General features: G+C 38.2%; 1 protein-coding gene across 11 annotated transcripts in view; it reads left to right on the top strand.

The window, feature by feature from the left end:
• Positions 1–22216, top strand: part of dlg3 (discs, large homolog 3 (Drosophila)) — a 114759-nt gene that overhangs the window by 48868 nt on the left and 43675 nt on the right. For 5 of the 11 annotated variants that reach the window (XM_015023669.1, XM_015023663.1, XM_015023640.1 and 2 more), the window contains 8 exons: positions 12147–12200; positions 12553–12603; positions 14991–15115; positions 15995–16164; positions 16253–16389; positions 18271–18415; positions 20406–20568; positions 21314–21439. In XM_015023669.1, coding sequence (XP_014879155.1) covers positions 12147–12200; positions 12553–12603; positions 14991–15115; positions 15995–16164; positions 16253–16389; positions 18271–18415; positions 20406–20568; positions 21314–21439 — 971 coding nt within the window. The remainder of the gene's footprint in view (positions 1–12146; positions 12201–12552; positions 12604–14990; positions 15116–15994; positions 16165–16252; positions 16390–18270; positions 18416–20405; positions 20569–21313; positions 21440–22216) is intronic. The other 6 variants (XM_015023699.1, XM_015023708.1, XM_015023717.1 and 3 more) reach the window with 3 other exon arrangements.

Here is a 22216-nt window from a genome sequence, read left to right as displayed (position 1 = left end):
CAGTTTAGGTTTCACCATGCTTAAAACTAAAGAACAGTATGAAAACTGTGGATAAAAGAGGAAAGGCCATGCCACCAGTACTTCACATATTTAAAACAAAAAACTATTAATTATCAAACGCTTATATCGTGGCACATTTTCAGCCATTTCGTCCAGCCCTACTACTAAAGTATGCACACATTAAGTGCTTTAAGTCAAAAACAGATGGATGCAGTCAGGTTCAGATCTGGTTTGTTGTCAGCACACTTGTCGACGGCGCTTCTGGAGCAGCGCTGCTATGAATATTCGTTACACTAAGTACTTTTCCCTGTGTGGCTGCACTTGTGAAGGTCAAACTAGCCGGCTCCCATTTGGAGCTGCTCAGCATGACGGAGAGGTAAGCCAGAGCATGCTTTTGTGATATTACATAAAGATGAAGAGGGAGCGCTGCTGACAGCTGTGACGGGCTATTAATTAGAGCTTCATGGATGTACGTGTTGGGAGGAGGCGGGGGGGCTTAGTCAGAATGCTCAATCACAGCCATCAAATCTGGAAACTTTAAGCTTTAACGCTGCTGCTTTATGGGTGAACTAATTAATTTTCTCATCCAGATAAACGCTGGTGTTTTAGCCAGAGAAAAGTAACAGTTGACCTTTGACGGTGTTGGATTTTCTTTATTACGTCTCGTTATGCCGTCTTTGTCGGTGACATTGAGTTTGTGCGCTTAGAACATCTCTTGCTGTCATTCGTTTCCCGCTCTCAAATCCGTCCATCTGTCACGCCTCTGCTCACCTCACTACTTGCCTTCCCTCCAGGCGCAGGCTTGAGGTGGGTGGGGGCTTCAGCGTGAATGAGATGTTGGGTGCATGGTAATTTAGTAGTTATTGATTGGACTGCAGCGTGGCCTATGATCGGCCAATGGGAGCTGGAAGACCGGAGCAGCAGCACTGACTGCGTCTTTCATCCCACGTTCTGCTGGAAAACATAATTCAGCGCCTTTTTAGATACAAATGCCTTGCTGTGCTGTAGGAGTTGTCACTAACTAACATCCAGGAACAATTTCCATTATGCACTGCATATCACCTCATCGGCTGAGTTCAGCTTTCTGTCATATTTTACGGCAAAGTCACCACTGGAGGCCTCGGTAGGAACAGAGCTGATATGTAAATGTTTCCCTAAGAAGGAAAGGGTTATTGCCCCGTCAGCATGCCATTGGTGTGCACATCCTGAACTCTTGTTTTTCCTCCCCTCTGCCTGCAACAAAGTCGAGGGCTGGAAATCATGCTGAGTCTTCAAGAAGAAAGTGAGGCTTTATCTTTAATGGATTGACTCTTTTCAAGTATCGTTTAGTTCAGCAATGTAACAAGACGGCAACCCATGAAGCTTTTCACATTTTCATGTGTTACAAGAAAAAATGTTTATCTGTTTTATTGGAACATGATAGCATGGGCCAAAAAAAAGTGGTAAAATGGAATGAAAATTAAAAATGAACCATTGGTTTTATTATTATCAGGGTCTTGATAAGTTAATGTACAACAGAAGGCACACACAAGTGTTTGTTGTTCTGTTTTTGTTTTTCATTTTCATCTTGAACCTGTATCATTTTTGTAGTTTTGGGTATAAATACAGAAATTATTATAAAATAAATAATTTTTATAAAATAAAATAAAATAAAATATGAAAATAGAGCATGCACTTGTGCTGCACCCCTAAATAAAATTCAGTGCAGGTAGTTACCTTCAGGAATAATAAATAGAGTCCACCTGAGTAATTTAATCTTTGCCTGAACACATTTTGGAGTTCGCCATGTAACCATGCAGGGGACACAGCAATCATGCTGAAGAATGTATTTGACATAAAGTGACCTTTTTGGCCTAAATGCAAACTCACTCTTTAAAACAAGGTGGTGACAGGATCATGATGAGGAGTTACTTTTAAGTAGCAACAGAGAAACTGGTCAAAAGAAAAAAACAGGGAAAAAGTATGGACTCAGTTCAGGTGAATAAAATAAAACACTGTTTTTTTTTAGATTTTTATGCATCCAAAAATGAGAACACTGCATCCTTTCACTTCCACTTAAAAATATGTATCACTTTGTGTAAATCTGTCACATCAAATCCCAATAAATCTCACTTGAGTTTTTGGTTTAAAGTGACAAAATGTGGGAAAGTATTCAAATTACAGTTCCTAAAGTATTGGGTGAGTTGGATGTTTAAACTCATTTAGATCCACCAATGGGTAACTTACATGGAGCATAGAACCAAGAAGCTAAAAACTTCACATGAAAGCTTTAATAAGTATCAATCAGCTTTAGATTAATTCTGAGTATCCTGATTGTTCAATGCAAGTAATGTCTACTCAGTTTACCATCTAAACCAGGGCAGCAGAGGATGCATGTGTGCCTCGCATGGCTTGATTCAAATCAAATTTAGCCAGTTTTCCTCACTACATTACCAGATTTTCCATACCAATCTCTACATATTCCTTTAAAGAGGGGCAGACAGACTCAGGTTTTGTTGTGATTTGAGGAAATGCATGTGTGCATCTGATCTTGGTAGGGAAGCCCTGAAGACGACGCGCAACATCCACTTTATGCCTCACGTCTGAGCTGCATTAACTGCAGTGAGGCAGCAGCGAGAAGCTGGAGAGATGAAGGAAGGGGCGGTGGCTGAACAGGCTTCCCAGCCAATACCATAGAAGCGCTGGTTGCCGTGGGAACGCATTGATTATTTAACAGTTTTGGATGAAGCCTCTGCCCTGCGCTTGCCAAGGTTTACTGGGAGTCTTTGTCGCTTTACTGTCCCGAGGGTCTGCAGCCGAGCGAGCGCCGCATGATGCAACGCGAGCGGGACATGATATGCACGCACGGAGGCGCCGAAAGACAAGAGACGGTCCCCGCTAACGAGACATGAGATTGATAAATAGAGAAGTGTGTTGGACAGATGGGTGACTGTACCTAAGGAGCAGGAGAAAGAGAGTTCTTTCATCACTCCTGTTGGTCAGCAGGGACTTGTAATAATCTCACGCTGGGGAAGCAGTCTGGACTTACTGTCATTGTCTGTACATGAGGTCTCTGCGTCTGGTATGCTCGCTTGCTTCTGCTGCTTTTCAGCCCAGGGTGTTTACACAATGTTGTGCCAAAGCTTCTATAATCCTTCAAGTGAAGGGAAAAAAAACAAGTATCTGTTTGTCCCCCACAAATCCTTGATGCTAAATCATTTGGGACGTCTCTCAGTTAACATGTGATTGCTATCTGATGAAGAAATAATAATTGTTTAGCCAGAAACGCTCACAGGATCCATTGTGATTGGATCAGCTGTCTTGCAATGTGATTGGATCAAAGCCAGCTGTAAATTCCTTCCATCTGCCATCTGCTATGGTTGCATTATTAAGAAAAACATCTGTCTTGAAAGTTAAAGCGGTCACGCTACTTCGTCACGTTCTGCAAGATAGCATTTGTTCTTGTAGAGAGAAAAACATGAAGGACTTAGACTGATGGTATTGCTTTATTTCATGCATGATAGTTGTAGTGAACTAATTCATCAAACTAAGGTGGAACTTTAGATCTGGTGATGAGGGAAAAGTACACGGTGATATTGTTGGTGCTTGTATTTACATACACAACATAAAAAGACACATAACCTTGTCACTGTCTGGCACTCTCAGGTACCATGCTAATCTGTTGAAACAATTATATATGAACACAATAAAAATGTCCAGTCATGATCCCATTCAGGAAGGAGCAGAGTTGGATAGTAACTAGTTACATTTACTTGAGTAACTATTAAAAATTTACTTTTAGGAGTATTTTTTACTATAGTACTTGAGTAATGTCATTATGAAATGGCTACTGTCACTCTTACTGTGAGTAACTTCACTGAATAAAGAACAAGCTTGTTTTAACCAAAAATTTAACTAGATAGACACTCACCTGAAGTGTTTCTTAAAGTTTCATAAGCTTTACATTGAAATAAATTAATTTGGAAAACATTTTCTTTCACCTTATATGAATTATTTTCATTTTGGTTTATAAAATACCCAAATTTCCACATAATTTCATAATTTGGTTCCGTCTGATGGTGTCATTTTCAAATATTAAATGATTGATGTTTTGATCAGTTACTCAGTACTTGGTTCACCTTTTTTACCAAATACTTTTCTTTACTCTTAAGTAATTTCTTGGACGGCTACTTTTAACTATTACTGGAGTAAAAATAAGTTAAAGTATTGCTACTCTTGCTTGAGTGCAGTTTTGGCTGAGATGGAGACAAAGAGTCTCTGCTCCTGAGATGAACATGATTTGGTACAAAATGTTCAAATCGACCACAGAACTAAAACAAAAGACTTTTATGGTAGTTAAACTGGTATGAATTTCAGCAGAAATGTCTGCGAATAAATCCCAACGAAGTGAACCAAGTCCTAAACTATTCCACAGCTATTTCAGAACCTGCTAACATCATACAGAAACTATTATTATAATATATTCCTGCTAAAGTTGGCTCCTCAGGTGAGACGCGTAGCTTAACAGATATTAGACAAGCCCCATGGAGCATTTCTGATCAGGTTTGTTGTGTTTAATGCAGCTTTATTCATCTAAACTAGAGTTACACTAGTTTGTAGTCTGCTGTCGAATATTAGACAGTCCAGGTATTGAAGTGCAGCTGATCATTTGCTAATATATTTGTGTTCAAATAAGCAGTCTCAGTAAAAAGATGGCAACAAACATGTCTCTTCAGGTTGGCACATGTTGCTTTTATACCTTTTGTCAAGTCAGGAAGATCTTAGCAGAGTTTGGTGAGAGGAGCAGCAGCTGAGTTCAGTGTTGGACGAAGAAAATACATTGTTCTTATATTCATTGAGGCAAACAGGGATTTTTCTCAACCACTTACATTAAATTAATACTTAATGTTGAAAAATTCAAATATGTCATTTTGATATCAAGAGTTAAAACTAAAAAAAAAAAAAAAAAGTCGGAAATCAATTTAGGTTCATCATCCAAAATAAAATATTAAAAAGTTAATTCATTTTTAGTAATTTTGTTTAAGTATAACTAACACTGATTTATTTTACATTTAAGTGATACATTTTAAGCATTTTAACTGTTGGTTTTGATACAACTAATTACAGAGGACCGTTAAAAGTATTGTTTTAAAGAAAAGTCGGAATATCTCAAACTTATGTCACCCTGTTAATTTCCCCCAAACTCATGAACAAGCTTTTGTTTACAATCCTCTCAAGACTGTGGTTTTCTGTTTCTAGTGTGCCTTTTTCTGGCACAGTTTTTCCCTCCACTCAACTTACAACATGCCGCGATAAAACTTTCTGAGTCCATCTTCATTTGTGATCTTTTGCCTTCATTGACTGATTGCTGAACAGTTTTAAATTTAGTAGATTTCCCCAGGATTTTGAAATATATCTTACATAATAAATTAGTTTATTTGTTGATTTGAATTACTGAAATTATTTAGAGTCTCTATGTAATGTCCATTTATGAGATGAACCTGTAGTATTACATAACAGAGACTTCAGTAAAGTCCAGGTTTGCTGTTCAGGCATTGACCTACATCTGTAATATTTTCGCCACTGCTTTTTTGATGTTGCCTGACCCACATTCACCTGCAACACACTCCAAGCATCCCTATTCTCTCCTGATCCTACACCAGCCTATTGGCAGGAAAATGAAGATCATTTCAGTCGGATTCTGTCTTCAATTTGTCGTCCTCTGAGGGAACATTTAAACACAGCCTCTCCAATAAACCGGTCAGATGTTATGGCCGTCAGTCAGCCATCTTTATGCTCTTTATAGGATTACGGAGCCATGAGGGCAGTGGGATTGAGGGCCTTTCCACTACGATTGAAGACGCATGAACATTAATGATTAAACAAACCCATGTTGTGATTGCTCCTGCTGAGATTACGTTGCATTATTCCCCTCTGTTTGCTTGTTACATGGGAATCAGGTAGTGGGATTAAGCTGCAAACCCAGGTTGTTATAATGCTGCTGCATGTAGGTGCGGTGATCCCACAGGGCTTCGGCGCTCCGGTATAATTGCTGGGATAAGCACCGCAGCCATCATCTTGCAGTAGTGTGTTTTGTCACATGTTGTCTCAGTAATGGACTGAGTAGCTTACTCTCAGTCATTCAGGGACAACAGTGGTCAGTGTGTTTCCTGTGTAGCCCTGAGGCGCTGTTTCATCTCTATTTTTCTCCCACATCAACTTGGTTTTATTGTTCTGATTTAAAATACCAGCTGCCATAAACTCTTCTGCTACAGATGTCAAGATTAAAATCACTTTGGGATTTTTGGGGGCATCCGATTGGGGTCTTTTTTACCGAAATGTACAAGCACAACTGCAGACGTGACCATCTGTTAGTCCATATGCAGATTACAGCGAAGGCCTGATTGTGCTGACTTGGGGAGGGTAGCATCCACAGCTGTCTGGAGTCATTGCATTTCACCACTGAGTGGAGCGGCCAGACCTACAACCCCACATTTCCATTAACAGCTACTTTCAAAAGCAGGAAGCTCCAAGCAGAGAGGAGAGAAAGGTTGGAGAAATGGAGGAAAAACTTATGGCAAACCTTTGATGACATCTTTTAGAGCAGTTTTTACCATCCCTAGTCCTCAAGGCACACTGACCTGCATGTTTTAGATGTTCCTCTGCTTCAACTTATCCCATTCAGATGATGGCAATTCAGCAAAACCCTGTTAATCAGCCATCAGTTGAAATGGTAACACTTTATTTGAATGGGTGAGCAGAAGACTGACATAAACATGACATGACAACGGTCATGGTCATGAAGGAATCTTCATGAATGTTTGCTACGGCTATCATGGAATGTTTTCCGGTAAATTATGACACTTTTAATGGACTTTTAATGCAAATCTTAATAGGACTTTGCATTAAAATGATCATTATTGACCAATAATGCAAAGTTTACACGTTCAGTGGACTTTTAATGCAACTTCTAGTGGTGCTTTGCATTAATAGTGTCATTATTTACCAAAAGACACTTCATGACAACAGCTGTAAATATTCAAGCAGACTCCTTAATGGACATGGCCGTTGTTATATTATGTTTCTGACAGTGTCATGTCAGTTTTATGGACACGCTTCAAGTAAAGTGTTAAAAACACGGTGTTAGTGTGTGTTTGTGTCTGATTAAAAAGAGAGACTTTAATGGTGCATGAATCGTTTATGGAGGAACCAAAAAGTAAAATCTGGGTGCAAGAGGCGATTCCAACATAACAAAATTCTTATTACAAGACCCTTGCAGTTAAAATAAATAAAAAAAATATGTGCATTATAGCTCAATGCTCAGGACAGCACAGTCTGGTGGGGTGGCAGAAATGCTCACTAAATAAACTTATCGCTCCATTTGAACTTTTTTAAAGTTTTCTTTTGCTTTTGTACATGTCCAGTCGGTAAATAGTGGGAATCACCCTGCATTGAACACAGTGTAAGCACTGTAAGAATACACTAATGATACTGATCTGATTCAATGTTTTCAACGTTTTGTTGAGCATAGAAACATTTCTTTACATTCTCAATGTCTCTAAGCTATATTATTAAAACATTTATTGTTCTTTTTTGCTAAATGTGCTTCATCTAGGAAGTGTGTGTATATTTTCAGGTGTGTGTAGGGAGAGGCAGAGTTAGAAATTATTTTTAATTAAATTAATTTCAATCTGTTTATACAGCATCAATTTACAATACATTATTGTGAAAGTCCTTTCAATTCAATCAGGCTTACAGCCCAATTCATCCTGGTTCAATTCAGTATTCAAATTATTTTTGAAAGTTTTCTGTCCAAGGAAATCCATCAGACAAAAACTGAGAGAAAACAAAGTTTGAAGTTAATAAACTGCAAATAATGCAAATTGGAAAGTAGTGGGAGAAAGTAGCACAGTGATGAATATTGGTTAATCAAAAATCAACATTTATGTCTTTAGCTGTGATATCTGAGTTCATTTTAGCTGGCTGAACTTCACTGACAGATGTGATGAACTGTCACTTACTGAAACTCATGTTACATAGTTTGCTTTGTTTAATTGTCTGGACCTAATGAGGATTTGACATTAATGGAGGATCTGAAAGCAGAGCTTTAAGTATAACTGAACATTAGAATTGCATCTTTTGAAAACAAAATGAGATCATTCAAAAAGTTGCATTCAATTGTTTGAACAAAAGCAATTTTCACAGTTACTACCAGAGATCAAAAATCTGTAAAATGCTTTTTAAATCATTAGAAATCCATGTCATATTTATTTGTAGCAGTACTTTATAGCCTCTACCTGGAGCGGTTTTCTAAAGTGAGTGAGTTTTGGTCATTTCACCATATTTGTCCTTTTTGGTCACTTTCTATTCTCTTTTTATAATTTTCTAAAAGAAAATGTGCTTATGCATCTTGAATAAATAATATCTGGCAGCAGAACTGCCGGTTGTTTGATTTATCGTATTTTATAAGATTACCCTTTCCAAAACAGACATCTGAATTACATTCAGCTGAAAAAGGTTTAATGTAAAGGCTGTAAATAAAAATGCAAAATAAATTGACACACAATTGTTTGTTTGTGCATAAAATGGAAGAAGGAAGGGACAAACTGTGTGTATAAATTCAATTAACACATGTTCTCTTGTCTGTCATTTTGAAGAGAGGCAAAAAGAGATGGGCCTCTGTCACCTTGTATTTTTACATCTCTGAAACTAAAAGTGGATTACTATTGTCCATTACTACTTAAGATATTGTAGACTCTTTGATCAACTTTAAAAACACATCTCTGGAAAAAAAAAATGAAGAGGCCCCTGCACTGAACCCCATAGAAAACCTCCTGGTTATTCCACCAAATGTTGATTTCTGAACTATTCCTGAGTTAAAACATTAGTGTTGTTGTTTCTAAATGGATGTGAACTTGTTTTCTTTGCATTATTTAAGATCTGGAAGCACTGCATCTTTTTCATTATTTTGACCATTTCTTATCTTCTGCAAATAAATACTAAATTTTTGCTTGGAATTTTAGTGACATGTTGACATAGAATAAAAGAACAATGTTAATTTTACTGAAACATGTATAAAGAGTAAAATCAGAGAAACTGATCATTTTAAGTAGTTTCTTTATTTATTGCTGCATATATATACTTTTTAAACTTTCTTCTCTTTAGGGAGATTGTGGTTGGCAAAGGTGGAACAACTGCTGATTTTTGTTAAATTCGTGAAGGGATATTTTTTTTCCCTTGTACGTTTTTGCTCGGGTGTTGAGTATGCTGCTGCAGTATAAGATTACATTATTTTAAGCCCTTCTACTAATCTTTACCAGGTGTTTCCATATGTATAGAAAGGACTAGCAATGTTACTGTGAGTGAAGGGTAAGAATGAATGCAGTGGAGAAAACTTAAGGAAAGATCGGTACATATCTGGTTGGACCTCCAGAGACCCATCATCCCCAGGCAATGCTGTCAGCATCTCATTAAGCACAACATCCCAATCAGTCAAGGACAAATCTAACCAGTTGGAAGATGTAAATTGTTTTTAAACCATCCAGTATCCAGCTCACTCTCCTCTGCGGTCAACCTGGAGCCCCAAACGGGAACACAAACACCAGGTGGCACAATGGAGCCAAGCTGACAGTATCATTGTTTCTTTGTTTTTTTTTTTGTTTGTTTGTTTTAAGTTTATATGCTGCATTTGATTTTAGATTAAATTGCTTCTTGAAAGTGAAAAATCAGTGCCTTTAAATTAGGACAAAAACTCCGATTAATATTCATACTTCATCCAAAATCATCTTTAAGACTAAAATGGAAGGAGTCTAGCAGAGGGTTTAGAAATTACAATAAAAAAAATCAGCATATTATGCATTACATTAAAATTTCATGAGCAGAAAAGCAAAGGTTACCAGCAGGGGTATGACTAAGAATGAGGGTTGTTGATTAATCTGATATTTGGTTAGTTTCAACAATAACATCAGAGCAAAAGATTGATCACAGTGTGACATATTGATGGCCTTAAAAGATCCAGTTGAGACAATTAAATGGTCATCAACCTCCTGACTGAAAATGTTTTTGTTTTTTTACTCTTCAACCAGTTCAAAAGCTGAGTGTTGTTGAAAACAGATGGTTGCATGCACTATTTAAACCGACGCATCATTTCACTACCTCCTCACTTTTTAGCTTTATTTCAACTGCTATAATAAAGAGAACAATAACTTTTAAGTCCTACTCTGCAAAATGTGCATTTTGCATGTTCTTATACTTCCATTTTGGCCTCAACTATTTCTAAAAGAAACCCAACTGCTTAAACTACTACCCATCTGTTTTTGGCAATAAGTTAATGTTTTTTGGTATTTCAAAAACTTCCTGATATTTAAGCCACATTTCACTGTTGCCTAGCAACCCAGGCGGAGCGCCATTGTGTTTGGTCAGCTGGTTTTACTGCTGTATGCCCTGTGCAATGCCTGCTTCACAAACAAATGTTTTATTGTTGACTTACCATCCAGAAATCACCTGTCGCATTCTTGTTGGTTGTGCGGGAGGCTCCATTTCTGCTTTTCAAAGATGTACAGTTGTATAATTGTTTGTAACCATTTTCACGTGCAAGTATAAATATTAGGTTTGGGGGGGCGAGGCCAGCAGCATAGCATCTTGTTTAGATTGTTTAGAGCTAAAGAGACAAGAGGCCCTAAAACAGCTCAAGCTGAAATTTCAAAGTAGGCTGAAGTAAGCAGATTAAAATCTCATTTTCTAAGAATGATTTTAGGCAGCAAACATGCATTGAACATGTTTGTGTAATGCATAGATCTATTCTAACCTGTTCAAGGAATCACAACAGCAGGTCACCTTTAAGTTTACATGCCATAATACTGTGTCTTTAAAAATTGAAGGAAACCCAAATGACACAAATACTCAGAAAGCAACATTAAAAAAAAGTCACATTACAGTTTGGAAATTAGCTCAGGGACAACGATCTAAGCAATATGAAACAAAACTTTGAAGTGTCGACCATTGTTAGAGTTGGAAGAAAACGTGGAAGACTCAGAACACTGTCTCTGTTTTGGGCATCATGCTTTGGGGTGTTTAACTGCTGGCGGGAAAAGAGAATTAAGTGGAAATATACAGGAAACATCTCAAAACATCAGGCTAGGTTGTTAAATCCACAAATACATCTTCCAAATTAACATTGGCACTGAACTTCCATATTAGTTCCAAACTGACTCTAAGTCTAAGAAAATATATGTGCATTTTTAAATCTGGAGGCAATTCTAAAGAAAATAATCATTATTTATTTAGCAACTTTAAATTCCTAATGTACAAACAGGAACGGCTTAGTCTGCTTTAATGTCAGAGTCAGAAACTAAACATTATGTGTTTGAAACAGTGTGTGTAAATATATGGATTCAACTGAATCATTACCGATTAAATCAGTCCATCCAAGTATAGATTTCCTTTATATACACTGTTAGTTAAAAATCATTACAATTATTACCAGAATTTGCAGACTGTAAGATTCAACAGCACCACCAGAATTATTACATTTAAAATGCCATTCAGTGGAAAAACCTTAAAATACTTGTGCATCATCCAGTAAAAATAACAGCTTCACTAAATGGTGGATTGTTTAATATAAAATGTCAATAAATGACAATTTCAAGGTTCAGTTTATAGATGGAAACAAATATTTTAATGTCGTTTTGCTCTCTAAACCATTAGCGCTCATTTAAACACAAACTGCGATCATAAAGGTGTGCTTGAATGGAAAATTTGGTTGCCTGATTTGTTTCGTGGGACATGCTAATAATATATTTTGCGTGTTGCTCAAAACTGATAAAGGTTTTAGTGACCAAGTGGTGAGAAATGTGAGTTTATCACAATTAATCACAATAGCAGTCATATACCAGTCGTACCGTAAGCGGAGACACAAGCGGGTTTGTTTTATGAGGTGTGTGCAGCGCGTCTGGCTGTGGCAGGTAATAAACGGCGGTCTCTCCAGCCCAGTCCTCATTCTCGGTCCTCACACCTTCCTCTGACTCGTCCCTTCCTGCGTTCGCAGTCCCACCGAGCCTCGTTGGCGGTTCCTATGGCATCCCAAACACTACTGTGCATACTTCATTACGTCTGTGCCTCTTCCAGCCTCACACACCGAGCTAATGTGCCTCTCTTCATATTCACAGGCCAACCCTCCCCCCATCATTGTCAACGCAGACTCACTAGATGCAGGCCCTTATGTAAGTATCTTCTCTCGCTGTCTGCTGTACAGTAAGGATGCGTCTTATTCTGACTTTCTGTTCTGCATGGACGTGTTTGTATGTTTGTGTGTGGATGAAAAGCCCTCCCCCTCATAGCGTGAATGCCTTCTGTTTAAAGCGCGTTCTCCATTGTCACATATGCCATTTTGTCTGTTTCTAACACCATTTGGAGAATGCATTCACTCTGTTTTGTTAATAAAGTCTTTATGGCTCTTTCTACAAACAGATGCTGTTAAAGATTTCACCCACATTTTGTGCTTCTGTTTTATTTTTCTGAAAAATCTAAATATTCATCATCCTTATTGAGACGTTTTTGTTTTTGTTTCAACAGGTAAACGGAAGCGACGGGATGTATAAATATGAGGAAATCATTTTAGAGAGGGTAAGTTGTATTTTATTATTTGATGCATTTCCTGCATAAGGGATTTCTCCCCACTAGGTGGTAGCACGCAGCTCATTCTTTGTCAAATGAGCTTGAGGAACTCACATAAAGCTTTATGTGTACAGACAGAAGAAACCCGTGTTTGTGAAGCTGCTGATCATACATCAATACAGTAAATGACTCTTAGGCGTGACGTTTCATGCGAGTAAGAGGCAAGTCTTTTTATATATTCCATCTGCAGACAGCAGAAATGAAAAGTGCTCTCCTATCTGCTGCTCTTAGCAGGAGCGGTTCAACTTGAAGTGGGGGAGCTTTACGTTTCCACTCTCATTATTCCACCTCCATGTTGATGCATCTCTGAATAAGTGCACAGCATATTTCTGGCCCGTTTACTTTAAAGTGGCATTTCTGCATGCAGAGTCGCACCTTTCAGGGTCTGTGGTTGTGCAACGTTCGATGGTCCAGTACGGCTTCTCCTTCCTGCTCTGGAGCTGCACTGCTGTGAAGCCTCAGCCCCACTCTGTCCTAATTTGTTGTGACTGTTTCTCATTAATTATAGAAAATAATAAAGTGAAGTCTTTTCTCAGCTGTCTTGTTTGCTGCCTATCTCTGCAGCCACGGCTGTCAGACGCAGCACTGTGCCTCGGCCCGCTGGATCCGAATGGGGCCTGTGTAGTCAAAGGGATGAGTATGGCTGGAGGTGGCAGTGTCGGTCTACTTTAGAGACCTAGAGGCACTCAGTCATGCAGCAGAAATTATTTTAACTGGGCTATATGTGCTGTTTGTGTGGTGTAAAAAGATTAAAATATCTCCTTTTGTAGAAAAATGCATGCTACACACTACAAAATAACTAATAAAAGTATGCATGAGCCATGCTGATATCGTGCTAGGTCAATATCAATATCAGCCAATGCTCAAAACTGCAATATTGATATCGTATTAGAAGTGAAAACTTTGCATCAGGGCGTCCTCAATTAGAGATACAAACTGTGGAAACATTCAGGCTCCTGATCTAAAGCTGGTAGAGAGGCATGTCCCAGAAAACTTGCAGTTGATTCTGCAAAGTGTTGCCTCAGGGGGGCTGGATACAAATAAACACACTTTTCAGTTTATTACTTATAAAAATATTTGAAAGCATTCATAATATTCCTTCCACTATCACTTTTAAATTTGTGTTTGTACAGTACGGAGTCCCATAGGGGACATGGGTGGATTGTTTTCTTTTGCATTATCTCACAAAGGTTTTATTTATTAAGTATAATTTATTTAGTCGTCAATTCATGCGACATCTTGAATTTTGAAAATATTTCTGTTACAGTATAATGTTTTGTTATATATGTTAATATCTTGTTTGTGAGTTTTCTGAAGTTCTATTTACTTTTTTCTTTTGGGTAAATGCAACAAACTGATGCCCAAAATGCAGAAGCAAAAACAGTTAAAATTGGACCTCAAATGGGCAAAAGGAAGAAAAGAAATAAATAAAAACAATTTGGACTATTTTTGAGTTATTTTCACATTGTAATATAAACATCTGACAGTTTTGGTTGCATCTGTTGGTCTGAATGTTTTATAAAGAGACGTTTTCATGTGCAATCCCGTCTCCATCGAATGTTATTACAAGAACAAACATGCTGGTAAAAGATCGATTTTCAACCAGTTTTCTGTACAAAAGAGTTAAGAATGTAAACACGCTTTCACTGAAGATCTTTAAAGGTGTATGCATAATTTTAAATTAACATTTGTTATCACTGTGACTGCATACAAAATAGACTGAGGTGTATTTGAGAATGAATTGGAAGGGAATGCAAACACTGCAAAAAGAAAAAAAAAATTACCAAGTATTTTTGGTCTAGTTTCTAGAGAAAATATCTTAGTACACTTGAGGTGAGACAAAACTGACTTAGAAGTAACCTTTCCACTTGGTTTAAGCCAATAATTCTTGAATATAGATTTTAAAAGTACTAGATCTGATGGTAGATTATTTCACTTATAACAAGAAGTTTTCCCCATTTTATAAGTGAAATAATCTGCCAGTGGAAACATCAAAATTAAGGAACTATTGACTTAAAACAAGCCCCAATATTTTACTGAAAAGTTGCTTGTAAGTTAGTTTTGTTGTACTTGACGTGTACTAAGATTTTTGTTCTAGAAACTAGACCAAAATACTGTAGAGAAATATTTTGTGTTTCTGCAGTGGAATGCAATATTGATTGTGAGGCAACGAAGAAGCAAAAATTTCCCCAGTGTCCTTCAGGGGTCTCCGTAGTAATATGACAAGCCTGTAAAAACAATTAAAGTGGTATGAATACTTTTACACAGGCCAACATGATGTGAGCTGCTTCTTCCTCTGCATTCTAATGAAAACACCAAACACAACCTGTGTTCAGGGGAACTCTGGCCTGGGCTTCAGCATCGCTGGAGGAATAGACAATCCCCACATTCCCGATGATCCGGGGATTTTCATCACCAAGATAATCCCTGGAGGAGCAGCTGCTATGGACGGACGGCTGGGGTGAGTTCACCTCGTTCCTCCCCACCTCGTTCATATTTCTTTTGCTCTTTTCGAGCTCAGCTGTGCTCTCCATCCTCCTCCTGCTCTAACCTTTCTGCTCACATCTTTAGCGCTCACCAACACCGTGTCCCGCCAGCCAGCGCTGTGTGGGATGCAGTGTTTCTTCAGCTCTCTACCTTTTGGCTCTGTGTGCTTCCTCAAACTTATGATTCACTGCAAAAAACACACACAAAAAACCCCAGAAAGTCTGAGAGATGTAAAAAATTATGATATGGAGACCTCTGATTATATCAAACACAGGATCTTCCTGTGTTTTATGCATCAAACACAGTGGGGTGTGCAGAGTTGAGTAGTAACAAGTTACATTTACTCAGTTACATTTACTTGAGTAACTTTTTTTAACTTTTCAGACTACGCTCTACTTTTAACTTTTATTAAATAATTTTATTATGAAGTATTTCTACTATTACTTGAGTAAAATTTCTGGATTTTCTACTGAATGAAAAACAAATATGTTTTAACCAAAATTCACCAGACAGACACACCTACAGTTGTTAAAGTTTTATAAGTTTTTTGTTGAAAGAAAGTGATTTGGAAAAAGTTTCTCTTGCCTGATTTTGTAATTTTTTGTTACTTATATGAATTATTTTCATTTTTGTCCTTAAAATACTAAAAATTTCCACTCAGCTTTATATTTCAGTTCATCTGACTATATAATTTTTAAATATTAAATTAACTTTTTACCAAATAAAATTTTTACTCTTACATGAGTAATTTCTTGGACGGCTACTTTTACCTTCACCTGAGTGAAAATATGTTGAAGTAGTGCTACTTTGTCCACCTCTGGGGGTTTGTGACGTGCATCTGAACCTCCCTCAGGGTTAACGACTGCGTGCTGCGCGTGAACGACGTGGACGTCTCCGAGGTGGTTCACAGCCGAGCGGTGGAGGCCCTGAAGGAGGCGGGGCCTGTGGTGCGGCTGCTGGTCCGACGGAGGCAGGCCCCCCCAGAGACCATCCTGGAGGTTAACCTGCTGAAGGGCCCCAAAGGTCAGACTCTGGGACACAAACATCATTTACTTGAGAGGCTGATTATTTGTGCATGCAGTGACAGTCCCGCTTTGTGTCTCCCGACCAGGACTGGGATTCAGCATTGCTGGGGGAATTGGGAACCAGCATATTCCTGGAGACAATAGCATTTATATCACCAAGATCATAGAAGGAGGAGCCGCCCAGAAAGATGGACGACTGCAGACTGGAGACCGACTGCTAGCTGTATGAGACTTCACTTCATACATCTGCATTTCAAACCAAAATACTTGATTTTTATTTTTAAATGATTTATAAATCATGATCTCTTAGAAATCATGTGAGACCAGCGAGGTTTGTTGAGGTCTAGATGTTCTTGGTTGTTTTCTGACCTGCATGAGTCGCAGATGAACTCTTGGAGTATTTTTTTGTAAACTGGCCTTTCTCGAGAAGGTTGACCTCTAAATGTTTTCTTTGTTAGTGAATAGTGGCTCTCACTGTGGTTTACTAGAGTCTCAATCTTTAGGAATGGCTTTGTTTCCTTTTCCCAGCTGCCATTTTAGAGATTTAATAGCCCACTTCATGTCACCAGGGAGGTTTAATGTGTTTTTGTTTTAAACTCTACAGATCTGATAGTTATCAGGTGTGGTTAGATACTTAAAATACAATAAACTGTGGTTGATTACAGTTCATTTGATGATTTAACAAGGGAGGTAGTTATATTTTCACACAATTTCCTCCATTTAAAAACTGATTTTATACCTGTGACACTAAAATGTGTTTGATGGTCTGAGAGGGGGAATACTTTTTCATTGCACTGCAGTGTGTCGTGTGAAAGTAAAAGCTCGTGACATCATAAACTGCAGTAAATTTTATGCGAAACAACTAAACAAAATCCCAAAGCAATAAATGAAAAGCTCATTCCCTGCTCACTCCTTTTATTGGAATAATATTTCTGAGTAGCAAGCGAATGCTGATGATCAATTGCATTTGACTGTTTGAGTATTCGTTACACATAGCCAAGGACGAAACACGTCAGAAGCGATTTTAGAGAAACTGTTTCAGCCGTTCATCAATCTGGAAATGGTTGTGAGGGCAATTATCACTAATGTAGAGTTCTTTGAAGGAATCTAATATAAAGTTTCTTTTGTGAACATTTGGCAAAAAAGAAAAAAAACTAAATAAATCTACATAATAGAAGTCTTACTTCTTTGCAGATGCTTTCAAACAACAATATTTGAAAGCATCTCAAAAGGCATTTGATAAATTATACAGTATCAAATTAATTTATTACAAACACAGTTCTACAAGCTCTTAAATCTGACTTTCAAAGTTTTACTCATTTACACTTAGTGAAATGTCAGGAGTTATTGTTTATTTCAAGGTAATTTAGATCTTATTTTAAGAAGTGGTGTTAAAGACCCAACGGCTTCTCACATGTTTTAATTGAAATGCTAAATCAGTCTGGACAAGCATCTTCAAATCTTACTGACTCTTGTCAGTAATTGTAAACAGCATTTAGCATTTTATTAATAAAAATATATTATTTTACATTTTAGGAGTTTACGTATCATTTATTATGTTTTTATATTGTCAAAAAGTATAAATTGTTTTAACTCACTGAGAAAACAAATCACATTAAGATCATGTGACTTTCACGGTTTCTATGAACACATTCGACATGCAGCTGCATTTGATTAAAATTCTGAAAATATTGAAGAAACATTTCCAGCAGTACACTGAATTTATGAATATGCAGAAAGTTGAGCGTTATTCTCTGAAATACAAGAGTCTCATCAGTACCACATGGATGTGATATTTTAAAACTGAACTGTTTGACTTCTGCTTCTCCACAGCATCTTTAAACCTGTTCCTTCAGTATTAGCAAAACTATAATAAAAGGGATAAATGAAGAAGTTCAGTCTGATCTGAAACACTTTAGAAATGCTCCTTTTTATTCCTGTCAGTGCCACAGAACACAACATTTATTTCATTTTCCGTTTGCTGATGAAATGAACTCTCATGTTACCTACCAGCTATGAATCATTACCGTCTTAGCTTGTGTGACGGCTTTGTGATGTTGTCACAGCTCGTATTTTTTTATTCTCTGATGGCCAACACATTCAGGTGAACAACATCGTGCTGCAGGATGTGCGTCATGAGGAGGCGGTAGCTGCGCTGAAGAACACCTCTGATATGGTTTACCTCAAGGTGGCCAAGCCGGGACCCGTGCATCTGAACGACATGTACGCCCCTCCAGACTACTCCAGCAGTACGTATCTGAATCGACCTGTTGGTTGAATCCTCCTCTCCTCTCCGAGAGGAAGACCTTCTCAATGCGCCTTGCATCTTTTCCATCTTCGTCATGAAAGTTTTCGTGTTTTTAGGAGTTGATCACTGTTCTCTGTTCAAACTGCAATGCCCAGACACCCACATAGTGCATGTAGTAAATGCTTGTACACACACACACACACACACACACACACACACATGCAGTTTCTCCCACAGCAACAACAAGCACAGTTCTCTGCCACCCACAGAGTGTGGATGGTTTCTCACATCCCACCTGCTCATGAGAGCCCACGATCTTGAGCTGCGGCTTCTCAGATTTCAGCAGAGCAGTGATTTAATGTTACAGGAGACCAGAGTGGGACTCTCATTGATTGTGGTTTCTCTTAATCTGTTCCCGTCTTGTCTTCAATACACAGCATCCTCTTGTACTGCATTTATTACGATCAGCAAAGCCTTGGTTTAGAGAAATCTGCTTCCTAATACTTAACTTGTTTGAAATTGGTACAGTTGCATCCAATGATGGTATTCAAATAAAGACAGAAATTTTGTGCAAGAACAAGTTTTCTTCTAAGAGAAAATATCAATATAGTGAGTTAAAAACAATGTATCCTGTCACAAGTGCACATCATCAGACTTATAATGTATCCAATTTTTTTTTTTTTTGCAAAGCTCAAGAAGAAATGGCTTAAGAATGTTTTGATAGAGAATCAGATTAATTTATAAATAAATAAAGATCAAGATTTTTCCACAGAAGAGCAGCTGCTCTGAACCCTCACACTGTTACTTTTAGTATTGCATAAGAAAAGGTGATAATTTTTAACATAACTTTTTCAGGCATTTTATCCACTTCTGCATAATCTCAACTCACATTGGTCTAGTAAAATCTGAGAGAAAGTTTTGTGTCTGGAGATGCTGATAGATGAAGACAGACTGTTATTTTATAACCCAAAGTTAGATAATTACATATACTAGGACTGCAATGGCGATAATTAGTAAATAATGCAAATATAGCATTAGGTGTGATATGAGCCTTTTTATTTTATCTTTTTCTCATCTGTGACCTTTGGCATTTTGGCCAACATTATCTTTGTCCTGCGTGAGCGTCGGCTATTGTGAGACTCTGTCCAAATTTTAGTCAGTTGGACATATTAGCATAAAAATAAACTTCTTAACACTTGGAATAGCCAAAAAATATTACAATAATATTGCATAACCCTGTCACAATAACAAATTTTACTGGATGATAAATTGTCCCAGACGTTATTGTGATAAATGATAATATTGTTGTTTTGAGACCATTTTTCAAATAATATAATGACGGTTGCATAAAAATGCAAGAACTCAATATCAAATATATATAAACATTTAATCCTAATGAATATTAAACACTTTACCTGGATGATATTTTAAATATCCAAAGTAAATAAACAAAATAAAAGAAATGACAAATAAAATGAATTATGAAGTCTCTGTAAACAAAATTATCCTTCAAAACAAGGTCTAGTAGAGACCAAAGCACCAGACTGCAAACTTTTATCATCCAGTTTTTGGTAGAAAGAGACAAAAGAGGAAAAAACGATAAATATTGCAAATGCTTTAATTTATCATGCGATTAATTGATTTATTGCTTATTGTGACAGGCGTGGTATTGCACACACGGACGAAGCAATGAGCATGAAGAAGTCTTATAACTGTTGTCATGAAGTGTCATTTGGTAAATAAAGACACTTTTAATGCAACTTTGTATTAAAAATGTCATTTTCCATCATGTTTATGACAGTGCCATATCATTATTATGCACATCCCTTCAGATAAAGTGTTAGCCACATTTTTTGAAATTACCTTTACCCTAATAGTAAATAATACAATAGATGGTATTTTCGATTTGTTAACACGCCGTGACGCTTTTCAGAGGCTGTTTTACTTCCTGTAGTGCTTTTGTTTTAATCATTCTTTCTTTCCCCCTACTGGCCTGGCCCTCCCTCCAGCCTTCCCCACCATGGTGGACAACCATGTCAGCCACAGTTACATGGGGGCGATGGAGCCAAAGCCGGTGTACCCGCCGCCCCAGGTCACCCCGTCAAGGTACTCGCCCGTCCCCCGCCACATGCTTGGAGAGGAAGACTTCACGAGGTAAGTTCCAGTTTATCCCCACCACGGCTGATTCTCTCGTTTTTCTCCAATGCTGTCACAATAATAACTCTGAACAAGTCATAGTCGTGTCTGGCTGGTGTAACATGCCTGTGGAGCGCACCTGTTTCATGTTTCCAGGGAGTATTTTTCTGTTTCGTTTGGGTTTCTTTCAGTTGCCAGTGGCCTCCATTTTGTTTTTGCTTCACATGTATCGTCATGGGGATTCTGATGATACATGCTTGAGCAGTAGTTTTAAGTATCCTCATGAAGTGCTTGACGGTGGCAAAAGAAACACAGGCTTAATTTCCAAATGTCAGCTCATTGGGGCCGTGGCGGTGCACACTACATCATAGCTGGACAGCGTGCGGTGGCTGTGTGCTGAGAGAAGCTCCTTGTCACTTCTTGTACTTGTTATGACTGTGTTTTAACCTTTGACTTCATATCCAGCTAGTGGATCAGAAGTAGCATTCATAAGGGCCTGATTGGACTGTCCCACGAGGCTTTGAGTCAGCTTAACCCAGAGCTCTGGGGAGAGAGGGCTGTATTCCCCCTGTTTATTGGTGTGTGTGTGTGTGTGTGTGTGTGTGTGTGTTTTCCTGGGTGAATGTTTGTTATGTTGCCCTGTTATGTCCTTGTACAATCTGTCTACATGAGTCGTATGAGTATTTGTCGCATCTTTGTTGGTGTGTGTGCTTTCTTTGTGTCCTACACTTGTCCCGTTCACTGTGATTCCTGTACCCCACAGCAGGGCTGAACCTATTTACAGTGTCATCCACAAACCTGGGGATAGCAAGGCGCCCCAGGCCCACTACAGAGGCTTCTGTCCTTCCCCTGCTCCCCTGTGCCAAGGTCCACTCCCCTTCTCTGGCAGGTACTAACCTAGTCCACCACGCCTTACTAAGCTAACCCTCCTCTCTGTACCTCAGCATCTGGATCTGGCCTAAGACAGAGTAGAACCAGGGAAGAGGAAAGCTTCCTGATCAGCAGTGAATACTGCCACAGCTGTGTAATAAAACACACTATGATACAAGCAAAGACAGACTCAGAGGATAAGAACGACAAAACTATGTGAAGGAGAGGGGAGGGTTGGAAGGGGTCGCAGGGTGACCTTTGTGATTTCCTGTTTTAGTTCTCTTTATGTTTGCATGTAAATGTTTCCCTACCTCATGTGTATGTGACAGCTTCATGTTGGTGCAACGTGTGGTAGTGCCTCTTATTTCCTATGGCCAGCGGGACGTTTGAGTCCAGTCGGAAAGTTTCATACCCTGTGATTGTGACTTGGGATTTCGGTGCATATTTTTGGACTGGAAGATGCATCTTTAATGAGTTACTCACACCTAGGGCTGCACGATATGGCTGAAAAACATATCTCCATGTAAGCATTTAATATCAGTCGATATTGATAATTATTTATTAGTTTTTTTGTTTTAAATGTCTGAATAACTGGTGGCATGAGCTTTCCTGTATTATCCACAGTTTTCTTTCCACTTTGTTGTTTTATATTTTAAGTGGTTATGAGGCATGGTGGAGAAACCTTAAACTGCCACAGCGCAAGTTACTTAACAAGTTGTTGCTAGGTAACCACTCAGCAGGTTGTTGCTAGGTAACTTGCGCTGTGGCAGTTTAAGGTTTCTCCACCATGCCTCAT

This window comes from Poecilia latipinna, unplaced genomic scaffold, assembly GCF_001443285.1.
Source record: "Poecilia latipinna isolate Pla-1442-1.1 unplaced genomic scaffold, P_latipinna-1.0 Scaffold90, whole genome shotgun sequence".
Classification (NCBI taxonomy): domain Eukaryota; kingdom Metazoa; phylum Chordata; class Actinopteri; order Cyprinodontiformes; family Poeciliidae; genus Poecilia; species Poecilia latipinna.
The sequence above is the reverse complement of the archived record's forward strand: the minus strand, read 5'-3'. Positions and strand labels throughout refer to the sequence as shown.